The sequence below is a fragment of the Bidens hawaiensis genome, unplaced genomic scaffold (genome assembly GCF_021521415.1).
Source record: "Bidens hawaiensis isolate Kalapana, Puna unplaced genomic scaffold, B.hawaiensis_p1.1 tig00033833_1, whole genome shotgun sequence".
Lineage (NCBI taxonomy): Eukaryota > Viridiplantae > Streptophyta > Magnoliopsida > Asterales > Asteraceae > Bidens > Bidens hawaiensis.
This window is the reverse complement of record NW_027495815.1, coordinates 73,394-95,333: the sequence shown is the minus strand read 5'-3', so window position 1 is coordinate 95,333 and position 21,940 is coordinate 73,394. Positions and strand designations below refer to the sequence as shown.

Below are 21,940 nucleotides of genomic sequence, written 5' to 3'. Positions count from 1 at the left end.
TAATAGTAATGGATTTGGACTTGGGCATATTATATAGAGAAAAGTCCTATTTCTCAAACATTTTAATAAAAAAAGGTATACTTGTGTCAATAAAGCATCAAAGTGTTTACACATACCTAAAACCTAAGGGTTGCGGAGATTAACTTGTATACATTAAGCCAAAGGGCACTTGTGCTAAAATATGCTAATAGAAATTAATTTGATTATTATGCATCTTCATGTCCAATAAGGCAGTTTCATTATTGCATATTTAAGGCAATCTGCAGCTATTATGAAACCAACATGCAATTTAACGAATTAAAAGAAAAGTAGAAAAAGGTACCTTCTGGTATAGGACAGATAGACTGTTAAACTCATCAAATATACGATCTTTGATCTCACTGCTCTGAGTATCAGCAAAGACCGAAACAGCTTGCTTAGTTGGATTTACTACACTATTTGCCACTGATACATTATGCTGCAAAAGCCTGTAGTAAAATAAGGCTCTATCATGCACATCCTGCAGCAAATTTAGAAGCAAAATAGTTAACACTAAATACAATGATTCCATGTTTTATACAGTCCTATATGATAACAGAGTATGCCAACCTGATGCATATCACTGAGACCAGCAGCCAATGCAGAACCTAAGGCTTTTTGAGTCTCGGGTGGCCTTCTGAAAAAACATTTCATTACTGCTGTAAGAAGATGCAAACGTACCTGCACAATTAAAATGGCTATATAAATAATGATAAATTGCTATTTATCCAGCTCAGAATATTTGACTTGTTTAAAACAGATAACTAGGCTTGTAAACGAACCGAACGTTTAATGAACCATTAGTGAATTGTTCAGCAGGAAGTTCATTTATGTATGTTTATTTAATAAACGAACGAACATGAACATGACTTTATGTTCATTAAGTTAAACAAACGAACATGAGCACGTCTCATTCGTTCATTTATGTTCGTGAACATTCGTTATGTTCGTTCATTTATGTACGTTAGTTTACGTTTGTTTGAGTTTGTTTGTTTACTTGATAATCGAACGAGCATGAACAAGCTTTTTGTTCATTTAGTTATACAAATGGCATAAACACATGTCGTTCGTTCATTTAGGTTCGCGACATTCCTTTATGTTCGTTCATTTGCGTTCGTTTACGTTCATTTATGTTCGTTAGTCTTCATTTAAATTGTCAGGCCCATTAAATTTAGTCTAGTTTTTTTAAATTAAAATACCACCCATTGCAATTTAGTCAAGTTTTATTAATTTTTCAGGCCCAACAGATTGTGTTCAGGTTTACTTTTAGTCGGTGTTTGCTCAGTATGTTCGTTAATATTCGTTCATCTGTGTCAGTTTATTCGTTCGTTTATGACCGTTTACATTCGTGAACCATTCGCTTATACTATTATTAACAAACAAACATGAACGAGCATGAGCGCGTTCATTTTCTTAGCGACCGAGTACGAACAAGAAAACCACATTGATTTAACCGTTCGTGCTCGATCATTTGTTCGGTTAAAATTAAACAAACAAACATGAATATGCGTCTTTTGTGTTCTTTTGGATCGTTTACAAGCCTACAGATAACATAATGTCAATAGCTGAAATCACAGAAGAAAGATTTAACTAGGGTTTTATTTTTGTCTTGGTTTTTGTTCATGAGCATCACTTCAGACTCAAAATGACAATATATGCGTATACGCCCGGTATATTATTCAATAAAATTATTTTTTAAACATACAGCTGATGTGGCAGAGAAGAAAAAGAACCAAGAATATAAATCATATGTTACCTCAGGAGAAGTTTCATCATCCCAGTCATCAATCAAACCTTCCAAAGCATAAGGAGCATCCTGCATATCTTGAGCATACTCACCTAGCATCCAAATAAGAGCTGCTTTTGCTTTTGGCTCTTGTACATTATTACTGCTAATGTTGCCAATAACAGCAATGCAATCATGACTCCATTGCGGGTACTTTCGCAAAAGATCTTTTACAAGAACCTAGATACATCATAGAATATGATCAACATTTAACATTACTTTTGTTTTTCAATTCATAACACAACACAGAAAGATTAATCTTTGATTTACCAGTGTTTCTGCAGTAACATAGTCTTTCTCCATCTCCAAAAACTGAAGCAGCCGATCAACAATGGCGTTTACATCATACTGCTCAAGCGCAATCTTCCCAACAGCTCTGATAGATTCTCTTGCAATGGGAATATCAACATTTGCAGCATATTCACACAATTCAGTCACTAAAAAATAAATAAATGTGAAAATGTCGTCAAGAATTCATAAATGAAGATTGAAGACAGAACTACTAACAAAAAGAAAAGATTACTTGCCTATTTCATAAGTATTGCTCTCATTTGCCACTGCAGTCAACATTTCAAGCTTTAACTTCTTGACATAGAATGGTTCATTGTATTGACAATACAAGTGCTTGTAATCTGATGCAAACAACATCGGTGCACGCATAACGAGAAGGTGCAAGTGGCTAAGAACTGCATATGATTGCTCAGGGCTACCAGAGCTGACAAGTGTAAGTAGAGGGGCTTTGATACGCTCATACACCTAAAAACCATTCATTCAGAAAAGGAAGATTATTAACTATACGTTATGTTGCTATTACATTGAAAAGATAATGAACCGAAAGTATAAAAGTATTTGAGCACCTGTTGATGGACATCTGTCATAGACAGCGTCAATTGTAGAAATAACTTTATGGTTGCTAAAACAACTGCACCGTTCGCATGCTGAAGTCTGTCTTCTAGAAGATTCATGATGTCAAATATCTCGTTGCTATCAGGTGGTGCATACTTAGAAACCAATTCAAGAACAGTACATTGAGCCCATTCACTGAATTCCTTGATCCTGCCCAAACAAAAAAAACAGTTAAGTCAACTTTAAGTGCTTAACAAGTAACAACATTACTTGTTCAAAGAAACTTCATACCTATTCAACAGGTAATATATGATTGGTTTGCTAATTAAGGTCTCTCTCTCCCTTGCGGCTTCCTCCGATGAACTTGCTTCCAGACCCCATATCTCTAGTAGAGCAGATAAACAATTTGCAACCACCTATAACGTTTCACGACACATTTCGCAATGATTCTCAATTTTCAAAATTTGATAAACAGAATTAGTTACAATCTAATCAAACATTATCTAGGGCTTACAACAGCACCTCACCTGAGCATCAGGATCATTAAGCATGAGATGCTTAAGAAGAGCGGGAAAGTCCGCATCAATACACGTGGAAGCCGATATATGATACAACTTAAGCACCCCTACAGCTGCAACCATCCTCACATAACTATTCCCATCTTTCAACCCCGAACCCAACGGCCCCACCAAATACTCGACCAAATTCGGCACCCGAAGCGAGCCCAAACTCCTCAGCGCCAGCCCCCTAATCATCGGGTCCTCGTCCTTACAATCCCTTTGCAGAAAGTTAATGGTCAGCAGCGCAAGATCCGGGTTGTACTTGGCGTAGTTACCGACGTACAAATAACACATTTTCTTCAAAACGATATCCGAAGTAGCCGAGCACATGACCATCTCGCTGAAGACCGAGGAGACGTCGATTCCGATGGTCATGTAGGAGATGACCTTCTTGAAAAGATCCCGTTTCGAATCGTCGGTTCCCGGGGCTCGGCTTCCGGCTAGCTGACGGAGCTGCAACTTGAGATCGGATACCTCACCTTTACTGCATGTTAGGATTAGTAATTTAGGTTTAAAATGAATTAGGGTTTTGTTAGAATTAATTAGGAGATTATTGTATTGGTACCCACCCGGAAGGTTGAGAAGGTGATGGAGATCGGTGAGATTGAGCCGGAGGAGCCATTCTTGGATCTGACTGACTTCACTTGTGTTGATGATGGATGGAGGCAGGCAGGTTTGGAGTTTTGTTGGGAAGGAAACTTTGGCGTCCGCATAACGAAAACCGATAATTTTGTTTCTTTCTTTTATTATTATTAGATTTTTTCTTTTGCTGTTATAAGTACTGGTATTTGCTGTTATTATTTTGTTCTTGATTTTGTTTCTTTTGTTGTAATTTTTAGGTTTTTTTGTGACAATTGAGACAAAACCAGGTACACCCTATTATATAGTTACTGATTTAACGATTAAACGCGTATTACGTACCAAACAAACGAATAACCGAACGAGTCTGGTTATAACCCAGATATCTCAGGGGGGGGGGGGGGGGCATCTATAAGTGATATACGTTTAATAAAAGCTAATGTATTAGTATTATGGCCTTAGTTTGATAGCAAACAAGTTAAACGAAAACCTGGTCGTTTAACTACCCGCTATAGATTTAAACGCGAAAGATAGTTACAAACCAAACATCGTGTCATCCGTTAAGCCGAAAAAGACTTACCAAACACTTATTTGAAATTTTTTTAAGTGATCTATGAAAATATTTTCGATTTTTACAAACGTATAGTTTGTTTTTATAAATTTACATAAAAATAGCCGAAAAACACTCGTTTTCGCACTGTTTGACGTACCCGGTAGTCAGAAAAGCAAGAGAATTGAGAAGGCAACAACAAAGATTAAACGGTATTTATGAAGATAGCTCCGACGATAACGGAACCACCGACGAAGAAGATTACGAAACCAGTGACTCATCTTACGAGGAGGACAAATATATGCCAGCTTCTAATTAATTCGTATTTTGTTTTCCATTTTTTGAAATTTATTCACAATTATTCTTGCGTTTTGTTCCTTGTTATGTGTTTTAGTAGACTCCTTTATTTTAATTGTTTCCTACTCATATATTTACATTTTTTGTTCGCACACATCACTTACATGTCCCCACCACCACTTTATACAAATAACTTACCACACGCTACCTAAATTACATAACTACCAACCATGTTTCATATATCACCCAAATTATAATATATAACCACAAATAACTAAATGTTGTAGCATATGGATGTTATCCAAAAATGTGAAACAAATTGGATTCAACTGTTAGCAAACTACATGATTAACAAACTCCTCATCTCTTAGTAAACTCCATAATTAACAAACTCCTTGATAACGCATCACTATAACAACCAACACCAACCTCCACATAGTTAAGTGTGACTTATTCAACCGTCAATTGCGTGCCCCTTAAATTTAGTATACTCCCTACACCTACTAATATATACTATTAATCCAGAGACACATCCACACACAAGTTCCTACACAACTATACATAGACCACAACAACTATACAACATTTATATTCCTAGCACACTTTGAAATACACAAACTTACATAGACATAACAAAATAACACACATGAAATTAAAAACTCACGTTCTATACAATTTAAACACCTTGACAATTAATCATATAACAATTAACGAGAAATTACACGTAAACACATTATTGTGAATTGTGGTTGAGGACTCGTTTAAACTAAATAATATAATTTTGGTACACATGTTACCCCCAAAAATAAAATCTGAAAAAGGGTGTGAATTACTCACCTTAAATATTGGTAAGTGAAAGAAATTATAAATATTTAAGAAAACCCATTAAAGCGAGCTGACAAAACCGAACTTGAGAAATCCCTAAAATTCAAACAAATATTTCAAAGTTAAAATAAAACTAAAATAAATAAGAATTAATATTAAAATATGAGATTTAACATAAAACTAAAGAAAACGAACTTTAAGCGAGTATTCGGTTCAGAAGGTTCGAATGTCGTTATGAGGTTGAATTTAGACCCAACACATCCAAAACTTAATTATAAACATAAATTATTCAAAAGTCGGAAGCTAATTCGGGTAAATTCTTAGTGAAATTGAAAAGCCCCAATTAGTTCCAACATAAACCCTAGTTCGAGATTAATGAAATTGAACATAAAATCCCTCAATTCTTTGAAATTGATTGAGGGCTTCATTCTAGGGTTCATAACAATTTATAAAAATACAAACTTACCCGGAAATTAGAAGTAGAACTTGATTAATTAAAACATACACTCGTTTAACTTTGAAAGTCAACCTTGAAAAATAACTTGAATTCGTATTCATGAGAGAGAGAGAGAGGAGATTTGTGAGTTGAGATGGCAAGTTATGAATGACCAGTTACCTCACTTTAAATAGAGATCGGTTTTAGCCTCAAGCTTATCACTAATTTGATGATATTTCGTTTAAAGTTCGAAATGAATGAGATATATCCTTGATCTATAACTTGAATTAGATGATAGAACTCGAAAGATTAAGATAGAATATACTTAGGATTATTCTAGAATACTTAGATTTGAATTGTAGCATGACTAAGATAGAGTTTGAAGGTTAAACAGTCAAAATGAGCTGAAACGCGAATCAGGCCTGAGATTGCTGCACCAGGCCCTAGCTCACGCTACGCGGCCTCCTAAGCCGTCCTCGTCGCATGACGCGGCGAGGTGGTGTCTTCCTGAAGTTCTATTTTTATCAAAACTAGCACCTGTAGTTTGTAAAGTTGATTCTTATTGCTAAAACTTGATACTTAAAATATACAAGCGAATTGTGGTGATATAAATAAACACATGACAAATGAATAACATAAACTTTTATTAATGATATCAAAGCCCGAATTATAATATGAGTTGGATACAATGAAAACGGAAAATAACGAATGTTACAAACCTCGTCCTACATTCATCAATCTCCAACTTGAGATCACCATTAACTAAAAAACTAATGTAACTCCCACCATGTCAAATAATTCTATGCAAGAAATGTTGTCATATGTTGTTTCTTGGACATCCGAGTCCAGCAGAGATATGCACAACTATCTCATGCTGTAGAGCTATGCTTTTTATGTAGGATAATATATTTTAATCGTTAACAAACACCACTAACTATTTTCAAAATTTTTGATGTTAAGAAATTATTGCCTTACAAGAAACGAATTGTTTGTCGGAGACGTAGAGGAAGCCGACACTACATGAAGATGCATTTTAAAGACATGCTCAAGAGAAGCTTCAGACAAAAGTTTATTGGAGATTTGGAGTATGATACACCCCTTTAAAATCTCTATAAAGTCTTTACTGTTTAAGGCGACACTCCCTAATTAGTCCGGTTCATTTTATATTCCTCCATAAATCTACATACCCTTCTTATATAGTTAACTAGTTTTAGAGCCCGTGTCACACACGGGATAATTCAAATTATAAAATTATAAGTAAAACAAATAATTACATAGCGTATATGAAAAAAAATACATTACATCTATGCTTGTATCTATACAATGTGTACATAAATTGATTTTATTTATATCACAAAATTATTTTTTTAAATGAATTTAATAAAAAAATGCTCATGCAAAAACGTACCCGAGAATATTTCTTTCAATTGAAAAATTCATTCTCTGTGCCATATATGTATAATTGAAAGACTTTTGGTTATGAACCAATTTCGGAAATAAAGCTTCTCATACGATAGTAGTTTTAACCACTCAGTCTAAATACAAAAGGAGCATATCTTTATTAATTTATTTATCAATTTACCACTCATTAAAGGAAAGTAGAACAATAAATTGTAACAATTGATGTTTTTCAAGAGCTATGTTTTTCTTAGCTAAACCATGAAAAAGATTTTGATAAGTTTTAGATGGCTTCTCGACTTTGTCATAATGACAACATAAAAAATAACATGTTAACCCTTCTAATTTTGTAAATATTTTGTTTCATTTAATCATAGTTTTTCATGACATGCTTCCCATACAATGTTCTAATCACCATTGAAGGAAAAATTAATGTTGACATAAATATTTTAAAATTGATAAAAGCTAGAAGCATTAATAGGCATGGGGGTCGTATGTCGAAAGTGTTCGCAATCTTTTCTTACATTTTAATAGTTGAGGGAAAATTAGTAAGTTTGTCAAATTCCTAACCTTTTGATTATTTTAAAAAGCGCTCTTAAGAATAAATTTGAAACCCGAATCATGTTTAAAATTTTAACTTTCATACTTTTGACATTTTAAAGTCAACACTTTGAACCCATAATAAATTTGACGATAAATCTATTTTGCATTCTCAAACTTTTAAAAATACTTAAAATTTTCATTTTTGACCCGTAACAAATTTTGACCTAAATGTAGTTAACTTGTACCAAATAATCTATTTACCAACTTTTGCCCCATAATATCAAATTTAAATTCCATAAAAAACCCGAAACAATTTTCATTTGAGAAACATGATTTGTTGTTGATTTTTGAAATTCACCAAGTATTTTGAAATATGTAGTAAAATAATATGTTAATATTTATATTTATAAAAATATATATAATTTATATAAATATAGTGTAAAAGGAAAGTGAATAATTATTGATTTATTACATATATATTAGGGTATATTAGTTTTAGAGGAAAAAAATTATGAGAATTTACCAAAACATGACAAGTGTCCACATTTATTTTACTTTATTAGAATAGGTAAATAATAATAAAAACACATGAGAAAGGTTTATTTGATTATGGATTATGCTTACTTTTTACACAACATCATTCAACTTAATTTTATTTAATTGAGATAACAAACACAAACGTCAACAATTAATCATCAAATATCACATGGAACTCTAGATTTAACAGATGGATCACAACGTTTATGATAGACCTTATTCATGTTAAAAACATATATGGTTTAAGAACTGAATTAATCACGAGAGCTGACAATGAAATTTTGGCGAGTGAGAGGGTTTAGGACAACCGGAGGTCCAGCAGTGCGAGGCCACGCGTTTTTCATCCTCTCGGTTTTGTCTTGCCATTCCTGGCTCATTGTTTTTGGAGTCGTACCTATTCAAAATATGAAAACTGTTTACATTTTATTCTAAATGTATATTAGTTAAGGTTTGCCGTTTTTAAATAAAAAAACTAAGTCGATTAAAAATAGCAGTCACTTTAAATCATGAAAACACGAAGTAGCCATTTTAAACGAAAACTTAACAAACTTTGATTTTCTAGTATTATCAAATACATACCTTTTAAAAGAAGATATTAACAAGAAAAAAAATGAGTTTTAACATTTACTGAACTTAGCTAATAAAACAATATTCTATAAATAAACACACTTAAATGTTACCTTCGAAAAGCTTATTGGTGGAAACAATATAATCCATTGTGAACCCAAATACGGTAGCTGCTATTGATGCAACAATCACCTTAGACATCTTTGCTTTGCACCCTGAAAATAAAAATAATGAACATTTAATGTAATTCGATTAAAATTTTTTTATATATTACTTCTTTATAAGTGATCAAATAACACAGATGAATGAAATGCAGAGAGTATGAACCCACGATCTATATCATTAAATATAATCTCGTTAATTACAGGTTCTATTAGTTTCTCCATCTATAGTAGAACCCATTGTCATATACGAAATTGGTTTTATAACTTTTCGGTTAGATTTATGGGCGTATCAACTAATGACGAATAAAAATGTATGTTTAATGACAACACTTAGAAGATCTACATCGAAATCAAAGATGGCACTCACAAACCAACGAAGATGTTCTTGAGAGGATTTATTACCTTATGTGATAAAATGGGGATTACAATATAATTTACAAACATATGGATCATGGGATTGTTTGTACATTTGTTGTTCCAAACAAACCTACACCTATGAAAAAGTCAAGATCTGTATTGCTTACTTTTCTCCCTAACACGTGTATTAATTGATTTTTTCAGTTGTAATTGAAACATATACCGAAAGTGCTAAATCGAAATATAAAAAGTTAAAAATTAAGTGAAATCGATATGGAAATCTAACTACTGTATATTAAAGCAATACATAGTTTTTACATGTCATTTAAATAAACCATTCACATAGAATTCCACCTTATAACAATTTCTAAAATTATAATTTACACATAATAAGCTAATTTTAATACAATTACCATTTATATAATTATTAACAAAGTTACAAATATAACTTTAAATATTGTATTAAATAAGGTTTTTATATATTTATAAATTATAAAATTTTATTTATCAAAATTTATATTTTATTAATCCATAAGGTACAGGTCTATTATTAAATTTAATTTTTTTGTTGCATTTTTTTAACCACACTTATATTACACGGGCTATATCCTAGTTTAATGAATAAATTACAATCAAGGATTGAGTCCTTAGGTATTAGATATTACTTAACTGGTTCCAATAAAATTTGTTATAAGGTAAAGTATATAGTCTTCGCGATGGATGGGGTTAACTTATTTCTTTAAGAGTTAATTACACATATGATATCTCTAGTTATGATTAACGAAATGCGTTAACCTCATCTATCATGAGACCGTTTATAGTTTATACAACCCTATGGCAAACTTATTTCATCCCTCATTTTTCTTCCCTTTCTTTCGTTAAATGAAACTCAGGAACACAGTGTAAAAAACCAAATCCATGATCCATACATATACTATAGGGACCTTTCATGTAATTTATTAAAGAGTTAATTATAGTTACTGCTCTATTATTTAAAAAAGGAATTTTCCCTTTAAATAATCCCAACTATGTCCTGTTGGTAAATATCAGTCCCAACTTTACACTTGCCTGTTGACATTCCCAACTATTGGTGTATTTGTTTTTAACAGGCCGCGACTAACGGATGACTAACTCTGTTAGTCTAATGCTTACGTGGCACGCCTAGTTGTCAAAAAGATCTACGTGGCATCTGATGTTGAGTAGGCTGCCTTGTTGGACTCTTTGCAACCCACCACCCCTACAACCATCGCTGGAACACACGACCACCACACACTTCACTTTTTAGACTTGCTCCGGAACACACGACCACCCCTACAACCATCGCCGGAACACAGCCCACCACCCGTCGTTGTATCTATGTCTCTGGTGGCAACAACTACTTTCCCAGCTACTAATTGGGTGGGTGTTCGATTCCTGCCGCCACCAAACCCTAGCACCACAACCACATTTGCATCAATTATAAGATCAAAAAGCCTAATTAAATTCCTGAACAATGTCGGAATGCATATTTAGATCTCCGCCACCACCATCACCGGAGACACAAATCATTTCCGGCTAAGCTACAAAGTACGAAATTGGCAAACAACATAGTCCGATCTGCTACAAACCTGCTATCTCTCGGCTCGCCATCTCTTGGTAAACCCCTTCAGATCTGCTCGGCAAAATTATAGTGTCGAAGCCTGGTACAACGCTCCAGATATGCTTGGCTCGCCTTTAATCGCAGGTTGCACTGGCGGTGGTGGATTTGGTAGGGTGGTGGAGGATAGCTGAATGGAGGAAAATGGTGGTGGCTAAAATATTGGAGACGGTGGTTGATTGTGGTGGGAAAGAAAAGGTTGGGAATTAGGGATATTATTATTATTATGATGATTATTATTATGCTTGGTTGCCACGTAATCAAGTCTTTGACAACTAGGCATGCCACGTAAGCATTAGACTAACGGAGTTGGTCATCCGTTAGTCGCGGCCCGTTAAAAACAAATACACCAATAGTTGGGACTGCAGCAGACAAATGTAAAATTGGGACTGATATTTACCAATAGGGCATAGTTGTGATTATTTAAAACCAATATTTCTTTAAAAAAATCTAGGTTTTAATCCAAAATTCTTCTTCTTTTTTTCATGATTCAATCGTGTCTAAACTCTGTGGTTTCATTTCTTGACAATACAAAATATTATACTTGTTATAAAATCATATATACGTCATGATAGTTATATTTTGGTAGTTATGTTTGCTATATTATAAATATAAATATATAGAAGATCCATGTAATTGACTACTCTACTTCTTCAATATAATATCACAATTTCTTTTCACGTTATCAGCATGAATTTCTTTCCGCACACAAAGTTCCAACAATTCAATCATCAATCTGGATAGTTAACATCCATCACTCTCTGTTTTTACATCATTTGGAATACCTATGTTAGATTTTTGGTTAGCATATTAAGAATACCAAACTTAGATATCAATCCCATGTTTATTTTCGTAAGTTGTTATCATATTGAAAAACAAGAAATTCACATTTAACTTGAAGAAAAGATTGAACCATTCAATTAAATCTTCATACAAAACTTCAATATTGATCATCAATTTAAAAACATAATCACATTCCCAACTTCCGAAAATAATAATAATAATAATAATAATAATAATAATAATAATAATAATAATAATAATAATGCAGAAATATTTGATGAAATGCATTACATAATTAGTGTGAAAAGGCATAAGTAAAAAAAAAAAAAAAAAAAAAATCAGATTCCGTGAATTGTATGTGTACCCCACCACCAAATAACTCATCGAATTTTCAAGAAATAAGGAGACACGCCTCCAATAAACGTACCAAAAAGTATTATTATTAGACAGTTAGACACCATATCTTAACCAGGATTAAAGATCTTGTCCGGAGGTTGGGTTTTCCGGCGGTTGCAAACGGAAAATACGGCGACGATTACTAAACGGTAAAACCGGCGACGGTTATAAAAGGAAAGTGAGACGGTATCGCACACCTCTCTTGTTCTGATTCAATCATTCGTCTTAGTTTCGCTGATATTACTACCGGAATCGCGTGAATCACTGTCACGCCGTTGCTTGTTCGAAGGAAATATTTAAAATTGATTTTGCGAAATTGTAGTTAGCAGCGTTGCATGTATCTGTTTGATAGAAACCGAATGGGTATTACAAATTATAAATACAAATAATACGGAAACGTTTCATATATTCACTTCAATGGTTTGTGTTAATAATTCTAATAATTGGGTATATGTTGTAATAATTGGGTCAAATTTACAATAAATGGATGAATGTATTTTTCAAAACCTAGATTAAACTTACTTACCTAGTTTTCTCCTTAATAGTAATTTTTGTCTACTCCTTTTATAGTATAAATACCACACTAATGTAATGAAAAAGATGCATCATCGTATATACTCTTTCAAAGATATATATAAATCTTTCTCTACTTCTCTTATAACTCTTCTAAAAGCTCTTAAAAAATAGCATTAATCATGTGTTAGTCATTGTTATATTATAACACGTTATCAGCACGAATCGCTTGTGGCTTAATCAAGAAGATCAACCAAGTAAGAAGACGTCAATCATAAACAAGGCAAACATATCATTAATAATGATTAAAAAGGTAACTATAATGATAAACCAAAACAAATATAAAAGACATCTTATTATAAACTTTTACTAATTATGGAACTAATAACTCTCAAACATTTACTTACTATCTTTATAACTTTTATTATGCACACTAAATTTTATTTATGTACTAATGATTATTTATGTATCATAATCAAGTTCATTATTATTATTCTGCATACTAATTTTACATCTTATTTAATAGATTATCATTTATATCTCATTTATTCTGTTACTTACAAAATAATATATATATACACACACACACACACATATATATACACACACACACATATATATATATATCTATATCTATATCTATATAACCGTTAATGAAACGGTCATATAGCCGTTATAAAACGGTTATAAATTTTTCCCTACAAATAACTAATTATCAATCTCAATCTTTTTACAAATATAAAACTGTTCTTCTCAGAAATACCCAAGATAATATTTTTGAAAGATGCTTCACCCATTTTTGATGATAGCCACCATAATGATGATAATCTTATTGTTCTTAATTTGTAATCTCCCATCTAAGGAGTTTGATTTTTTTTTCTTTATCTACTTACTGCTCTATTTTGTATTTTCTTTCAGTTTTAATAAGTATGTAATCCTAATATTTATCTAATTTGTGTTTAGTAATAAAATGACGAATATTGCAAAGCTTGAATTTTTGGCTCTCAAAAGTTCTGGAGATAATTATATGCCATGGACAGCAAATACCAAAAGACACCTCAAATCAATGGGTGTGTTAGAAGCAATTAATGAAAACAACACATTGGATGACCACAATAGAGCAAAAGCTGATGTCTTTATTCATAAACACATCGATGAAATACTTCAGTTGGAGTATTTTAATCATGATAATCCAAGTGTTTTATGGAAAGAATTAAAAAGCAGATTTGATCATCAAAGGGATTCATTACTCCCTACTGCTAGAGTCAAATGGAACAGCCTATGGTTCCAAGATTTTAAAAAAGTGAATGATTACATATATGCTCTATTAAATATATGTTCAAGGCTTGAATATTGTGGACAAATTATGTCCGAGGCAGATAAGTTAGAAAAAACCTACTCTACTTTTCATGCATCAAATATAATTTTGCAACAACAATTACGGTTGCAAAATTTTCAAACATACTCCGATCTGAATACAAATCTCATCATAGCAGAGCAAAATAATGAGCTATTAATGAAAAACCATCAAGCTCGTTCCACAGGATCATTAGCCATACCAGAAGCAAATATTGCTTATAATAATGATCATAAGAATTTTAGACGTAAATGGGAACAAGGCCGTGGGCGTGGCCGAAACTATTTCAGTAAAGCCCATTTTAGTGGTCGCAACCACTCGTTTAAATGGAATAATAATCGTGGACGTGGACACGGTCGCGGTAGTGGTCGTAGCCAAAAAGCTAATAATTACCACGCTAACTAGCAAAACAAGTTTAAAAATGATGCTGGTACGTCCCAGAATGATGGAGGCTCATGTTTCAGATGTGGAAGTACTAATCATTGGGCAAAGACTTGTCGAACACCTTCACATCTATGTGAATTATATCAAACATCTCTGAGAGGAAAGGAAAAGGAAGTGAATCATATCGACAAAATTGATGATGCCAATATTGAATTGAATATCTTATATTTTATCAATGAATTTGAACCCTGAAAGTGATATTGTAAAATCACAATGATAATTATGTATTTCCTTTCATGTTTATGTCTTAACTATGTTTAATTACATTTCCTTTCATGCAAAAATAAAAATCTCTTGTAATAAAGTTAGGAATGTATAATATATGCACTTATTGTTTTTTATTTATATTTGAAGATTAAAATAAATTTCATTGGAGAAAAAGATCAATCAAATGATGCTGATTTATGCATAGCGGATAGTGGTGCTACACATACTATCTTAAAATCTCAAAAATATTTTCATGAATTAAAACCAACAAAGGGAAATGTTAACATAATATCAGGTCCTTCAGACATAATAGAAGGAGTGGGAAAAGCTAATTTGGAATTACCGAATGGTACAAAGCTTTTAGTAGAAAATGCTCTATTTTCTCCAAAATCAACCAGAAATTTATTGAGTTTCAAGAATATATATCATAATTGATGTGTTGTAAAACACTCGTATTTTTCGCACGTTTTATCTACGTATTATATTATATTTTATATGTTTTAACTCGTTTTAGATAGGTTTTACATACATTTATTAATCTTGTAGGTTTTGGGTAAAAGAAAGGAAGAAACCAGGACTTTTCGAGCATTCTACGAGCATTTTACGCATACGTTTTCAAGTAAACAACTCAAGGCCCGACCTGTATGCATCATGGAGGCCTAAGATTATATTATATTATAACATAAAAAAACAAAAAAAAAAACCCTAAGCACACAGCTACTGCTGCGATCGGACTTCAGCAAGGAAGGAAAGAAAGAAAAAAAGTGTTGTTCGGCTAGGGTTTGATCGTGTGACGGCTAGGGAAGGAAGAACAAGCAAGAACCAAGCCTCAGGATCGATTTACATCAGTTGTTACAACAAGGAGCAGCCCCGGAAACACCCAATATCCTTACATCTTTTTCATTGTTCATACACTTTTAGTTTCTTGCTTAATTGTTGAATTGTTTTGCAATTACTTGAGAGATTGAATTGTTTATGATTAGGATTGATTATTGGACAATTGTTAAGATGATTGGTATGAGTTTTATGGTGTTTTTATTGAGAGTTTACTGCTGTCCAAAAATTATGATTGGCTAAACTTGTTAGTTCTACCTAGGAATGATGATTCTTGTTAGTGTTTGATGAGCTTTTTGGATTGTTTGTTTGACAGACTTGAATTGCTATTGTAACGTTTGATTTAGACATGAAATAGGTTGTGTTTAAGGGCTGGAAATTTTGATGATTTATTGCATAAACCCCGTGTGTTGATTGATTAGTTTTGTATTGATTGATCGGTGCATTGTTTGATTCTAGACTTTGTGTTTAGGGTTTGTTTGCGGTAGGTACAACCGTAGGGTTTTGTTGCGTGATTAATTGGATTAAGTACAGTGGTTAGACACCTTCCTTGAGACCGAGAGGTGATAGGAAGTTAGGGTTGTCTCATTGCCTTTGCATGCTAGAATAAGGATTGCGCGAGAGCGAGTTCGTTTCTTGTCGGGTTTAGGTGTTTGAGCGACTAGTTGATCTATTTTGGTTTAAGTTGAATTGTTCCTCTATCCTTGGTTGTGTAGTATTCATTACCATTAGGGTCGAGTGTTGGTGAGACCGAGAGGTGATCCTTCATTAGAACACGTTAGCAATTATTTCCCGGTTTGGTCGTTTTAGGCGATTTTGAGTAGTTTAGGTTTGTTGAGTGAGACCGAGAGGTAATCCAGTGAGCCCGAGCGATCCTTAGTCGTGTCATCTTTAGGGACCGGTGTCTATATATCATTCAATCCATTAGCTTGTTAGGCCTACAATTTGATTCAGACCTAGGTTGACGTTTTTCTCCATCCGAAGTCAACTCAGTTAGTTTTCCGTTAAGTTTTCTATTTTAGGTAACTTTTGTCAGTCAGTCTTGTTAGTTCAGTTAAGTAATTAAAAATCAAAAATCAATTAAATATTATTCTAAGGTAGGTCTTGTCTAGGATTAGTGATCGTTGGCGTCTTACGTGTCCACGTGTTCGATACTCGGACTTCCTAAGTCTATACTACTTGCGATCGGTACACTTGCCGGTTGTGTGTGGTTTTAGGATTTTCGTTTTAATATTAAAGCTTAGAGGGTCATTATTATAGGGTTATTAGACACACAACAATAATGGATATGATTCCCAGTCAAGGACTGTTGATAATAAAAAATATTTACATATTGTAAAGAGAAGCCATATATTGGAAGGCTACCAATGCTTCATTCTGGTTTGCATTATACATATATAAATGTGTCTCAAGCACATATGGCAGTCAAAGAAAACTGTTGTGATTCTGGTATCGTAAACTTATGGCATGATAGATTAGGCCATCCAGGATCCACAATGATGAAAAGGATCATTGAAAATACACATGGGCATCCATTGAAAGATCAAAAGATCCACAAAATAGATAAAATGCCTCAATGTACATCTTGTTCTCTTGGAAAATTAATTACAAGGCCTTCGCCATTAAAAGTTGATAAAGAGTCACCAATGTTTCTTGAAAGAATTCACGGTGACATATGTGGACCAATTCATCCACCATGTGGACCATTTAGATACTTCATGGTCTTAATAGACGCATCCAGCAGATGGTCTTATGTCTCTTTATTATCGACTCGTAATGTCGCTTTTGCAAAATTTCTTGCTCAAATTATCAAATTACGTGCACATTTTCCCGATTATTTCATTAAAAGAGTAAGGCTCGATAACGCAGGATAATTTGCATCGCATGCTTTCGATGATTATTGTATGTCTGTGGGGATTGTTGTTGAACACCCTGTTGCTCACGTGCACACGCAAAATGGTTTAGCTGAGTCGTTGATCAAACGCCTGCAACTGATAGCTAGACCATTAATAATGAGGACAAAACTCCCTGTTTCTATTTGGGGTCATGCAATTCTGCATGCTGGATCATTAATTCGTGTGAGACCAAGTGCAAATCATAAATACTCTCCCATACAACTTGTTTCCGGCAATGAGCCAAACATTTCCCACCTTAGAATTTTTGGGTGTGCTGTGTATGTTCCTATTGCACCACCATGACGCACAAAAACGGGTCCTTAAAGAAGGTTGGGAATATATGTTGGATATGAGACATCTTCCATCATAAGATATCTTGAACCTTTAACAAGTGATGTATTTATAGCACGTTTTGCTGATTGCCATTTTAACGAGACAATATTCCCGGCATTAGGGGAGAACTGAAAAAGCAAGAAAATGATATATCATGGTGTGTGCCATCATTGTTACACCTAGACCCAAGGTCAAAACAAAGTGAGACAGAGGTTCAAAAGATAATACATCTACAACAAATTGCAAATCAGTTACCTGATGCATTTACTGATACAAACAGAGTCACTAAATCTCATATACCGGCTGCTAATGCTCCAGCTCGATTTGAGATTCCAAGTAAGAAAAACCATGATAATGCACCTCATGAATCCCAAAAACTTTTAAAACGTGGGAGGCCAATCGGTTCAAAGGATAAAAATCCTTGAAAAAGAAAAGATTCTGGAAAAGATAAATATACTGACCATAAAGAAGGAGAAAATGGCAAAACCTTCCCTTAGGAAGAGGTAAATGATATAACCTTCCCTCAGGAAGAAATAAATGATTCTAACAAAGAGTTGTCAATCAACTATGGTCAAACACATGTAATATAGGATCGAGATGAAATGGAAAATATTGATATATTTTCTTATTCCGTGGCAAGTGATATCATGAAAGAAAATGATGATCCTGAACCAAAATCTGTAGATGATTGTCAAAGTCGACAAGATTGGAACAAATGAAAAGATGCCATGCAAGCTGAATTAAATTCACTAAACAATCGAAAGGTTTTTGGACCTATTGTCATAAAACCAAAGTCAATAAAGCCTGTAGGATATAAATGGGTTTTTGTGAGAAAACGTAATAAGAAAAATGAAGTTACAAGATATAAAGCTAGACTTGTAGCTCAAGGTTTTTCTCAAAGGCCAGGAATTGACTATGAAGAAACATATTCCCCTGTTATGGATGCTATTACGTTTAGATATTTAATTAGCTTGGCAGTTTCTAAACAAATTAGAAATGCATCTTATGGATGTTGTTACAGCTTACTTATATGGATCACTTGATAGTGACATCTATATGAAAATTTCAGAAGGATTTGAAATGCCTAAAGCATTAAGCTCAAAGCCCAAAGAAGTGTGTTCAATCAAATTACAAAGATCTTTATATGGGTTGAAACAATCTGGAAGGATGTGGTACAATCGTCTGAGTGATTATCTAATAAGCAAAGGCTATACAAATAATCTTATTTTTCCATGTGTTTTTATTAAGAAGACAACATAAGGATTTGTGATCATAGCCGTATATGTTGATGATCTAAATATAACTGGGACGCATAACGAAATCCATGAAACGATCATTCATTTAAAGAAAGAATTTGAAATGAAAGATCTTGGAAAAACCAAATATTGTCTTGGTTTGCAGATTGAGCATATGAATAATGGAATACTTGTCCACTAGTCGAATTATACTGAAAAGCTCTTATAACGTTTCAATATGGACAAGGCAAATCCTTTAAGTACCCCAATGGTTGTTAGATCACTCAATGTCAACAATGATCCATTCCGTCCCTGTGAAGAAAATGAGGAGGTTCTTGGTCCAGAAGTACCATACCTTAGTGCAATTGGAGCGCTTATGTATCTTACTAATTGTACGAGACCTGACATTTCTTTTGCAGTTAATTTGTTGGCGAGATTCAGTTCATCCCCTACTAAAAGACATTGGAATGGCATTAAACATATTTTCCGGTATCTAAATGGAACTGTCGATTTAGGTTTATTTTATTCTAATGACTCAAAAGAAGGGTTAGTTGGTTATGCAGATGCAGGTTATTTATCAGATCCCCATAAGGCCAAATCTCAAACTGGATTCGTGTTTAAGAATGGAGGAACTGCAATTTCATGGCGCTCTCAGAAACAAACACTTGTTGCAACGTCCTTAAATCTTGCTGAAGTCATTGCACTACATGAAGCTTCTAGAGAGTGTGTTTGGTTAAGATCTATGACACAACTCATAGTAACCTCTTGTGGACAAAAGAAAGATGCAAGTCCAACACCAATCTATGAAGAAAATTCAGGTTGTGTCTCACAAATGAAAGAAGGGTATATCAAAACTAACAGAACAAAACATATACCTCCAAGATTCTTCTCATATACTCAAGACCTTATCAAAGATAAACAAGTTGAAATAAGATATGTCCAATCTAGCAACAATTCAGCTGATCTATTTACAAAGGCACTCCCTACAGCGACTTTCAGGAAACATATTCATGATATTGGCATGCGACATGTACGGACAATGTAACGACCTACAACTTGAGGGGGAGCTATATACTGCACTCTTTTTCCCTTAGCTAAAGTTTTTTCCCATTGGGTTTTCTTTGGCAAGGTTTTTAATGAGGCAGTACTTCAAGATTAGACTCCAAGTTTGAAAACGCATCATCCAGGGAGGGGGGGGGGTGTGTTGTAATAATTGGGTCAAATTTACAATAAATGGATGAATGCATTTTTCAAAGCCTAGATTAATCTTACTTACTTAGTTGTCTCCTTAATAGTAATTTTTGTCTACTCCTTTTGTAGTATAAATACCACACTAATGTAATGGAAAAGATGCACCATCATATATACTCTTTCAAAGATATATATAAATCTTTCTCTACTTCTCTTATAACACTTCTAAAAGCTCTTAAGAAATAGCATTAATCATGCGTTAGTCATTGTTATATTATAACAGTATAACTATTATTGTGGTGACACATACTTTTCAATAATCTTATATTACGTGTAAATTAATTGGACAAAATCCAAAATAAATATAAAATTTGAAAACATACAAACTATTATATGGGAACTTATACTTTTAAAGTTCTAATTATTAATAACCTAATATCATAATGAGTAACTAGAAGTTACTACTCAAATAAACATTGATGACAAAATAGGTCATTTATATAATGCAATGATTTGCTAAATTATCTATAGTGCTAGATAATCTAAAGTGCTACCTAGCACTCATAATAATCTAAAAGCGTATATTTACCAAAATTAAGTTTATGATTCAAGTTTGTAACAAGTTTTAATTCATTTCTTTATTTTTATTTCCTGAAAAATATGTATGCTTGCTCCAGAAGAGCTATGATTGGTGATGAATGTCTAATAGATAGCGCCAGTACTAACACTATTCTCAAACATACAAAATTTTTCTTAGAGTTGTCTCCAGTAGAGACACCTGTTAGTACTATATCTAATATTAGTAACCTAATTGAAGGCTCCAGCAGAGCCCACATAACATTATCTTCGGGTACCCAACTAATTATAAATAATGCATTATATTCTAGTAAATCCAGACGAAATTTACTTAGTTTCAAATATATTCGGAAAAATGGTTACCATATAAAAAACGACATCTGAAAATAATATCGAGTATCTTTAAATTATTTCAAACAAATATAGTAAAGAAACCAGTATCGAACAATTACAAACTTTACCCTCTGGCTTATATTGTACTAATATCAATCCTATAGAATCATATATGGTTAATAACAGGAAGTTATTAGATAAAGATATATTCAATATATGGCATGACCGACTAGGTCACCCAGGTAGCATAATATTGAGACGAATAATCAAAAGTGCAAACGGGCACCCTCTTAAAAACTTAAAAGTTTTGCTACCACAAGATTTATCATATGCAACATGTTCTCTAGGCAAACTTATTACTAGATCCTCACAAACTAAATTGATACAAGAAGCCCCCTCAATTTTGGAAAGAATCCAAGGGGATATTCCTCTATTTCTTGGTCTTAATTGACGCATCTTCAAGATGGTCACATGTGAGTCTTTTAGCTTAAATCATACAATTGAGAGATCATTTCCCGGAGAATCAAATTAAAAATATCCGAATGGATAATGCAGGATAATTCACATCTCAATCATTTAACGATTATTCTTTGTCGATTGGGATAAATGTTGAACATCCAATGCCTCATGTTTACACACAAAACGGTTTAGTTTAATCTTTGATTAAATTATTACAATTAATCGCTCGACCACTCCTAATGAGAAGCAAACTACCTTCTTCTGCATGAGGCTATGCTATTTTGC

At 33.2% G+C, this 21,940-nt stretch overlaps 2 protein-coding genes across 2 annotated transcripts; one reads left to right on the top strand and one right to left on the bottom strand.

Moving 5' to 3' along the window:
• Positions 1-250: 250 nt before the first annotated feature.
• On the bottom strand, positions 251-3,850 carry LOC143585394 (beta-adaptin-like protein A). The gene is made up of 9 exons (XM_077067190.1): positions 3,780-3,850; positions 3,178-3,694; positions 2,942-3,066; positions 2,662-2,860; positions 2,332-2,560; positions 2,075-2,241; positions 1,775-1,984; positions 589-699; positions 251-499 (listed from the first exon to the last, which is right to left on the bottom strand). Exons 1-9 carry the CDS (start codon positions 3,830-3,832, stop codon positions 290-292), a joined length of 1,821 nt encoding a protein of 606 aa, XP_076923305.1. The 5' UTR covers positions 3,833-3,850; the 3' UTR covers positions 251-289.
• A 9,911-nt stretch (positions 3,851-13,761) lies between these two features.
• Positions 13,762-14,553, top strand: LOC143585398 (uncharacterized). Its single transcript, XM_077067194.1, has one exon. The coding sequence runs from the start codon at positions 13,762-13,764 to the stop codon at positions 14,551-14,553; it is 792 nt and encodes a 263-aa protein (XP_076923309.1).
• Positions 14,554-21,940: the final 7,387 nt, after the last annotated feature.

Coding starts and splice junctions, on each gene's coding strand:
- LOC143585394 (XM_077067190.1), bottom strand. CDS start 3,832: ATGGCTCCTCCGGCTCAATCTCACCGATCTCCATCACCTTCTCAACCT. Junction 2,861..2,941: donor ATATATTACCTGTTGAATAG/GTATGAAGTTTC, acceptor TTGTTTGGGCAG/GATCAAGGAATTCAGTGAAT. Junction 2,561..2,661: donor TGACAGATGTCCATCAACAG/GTGCTCAAATAC, acceptor AATGGTTTTTAG/GTGTATGAGCGTATCAAAGC.
- LOC143585398 (XM_077067194.1), top strand. CDS start 13,762: ATGACGAATATTGCAAAGCTTGAATTTTTGGCTCTCAAAAGTTCTGGA.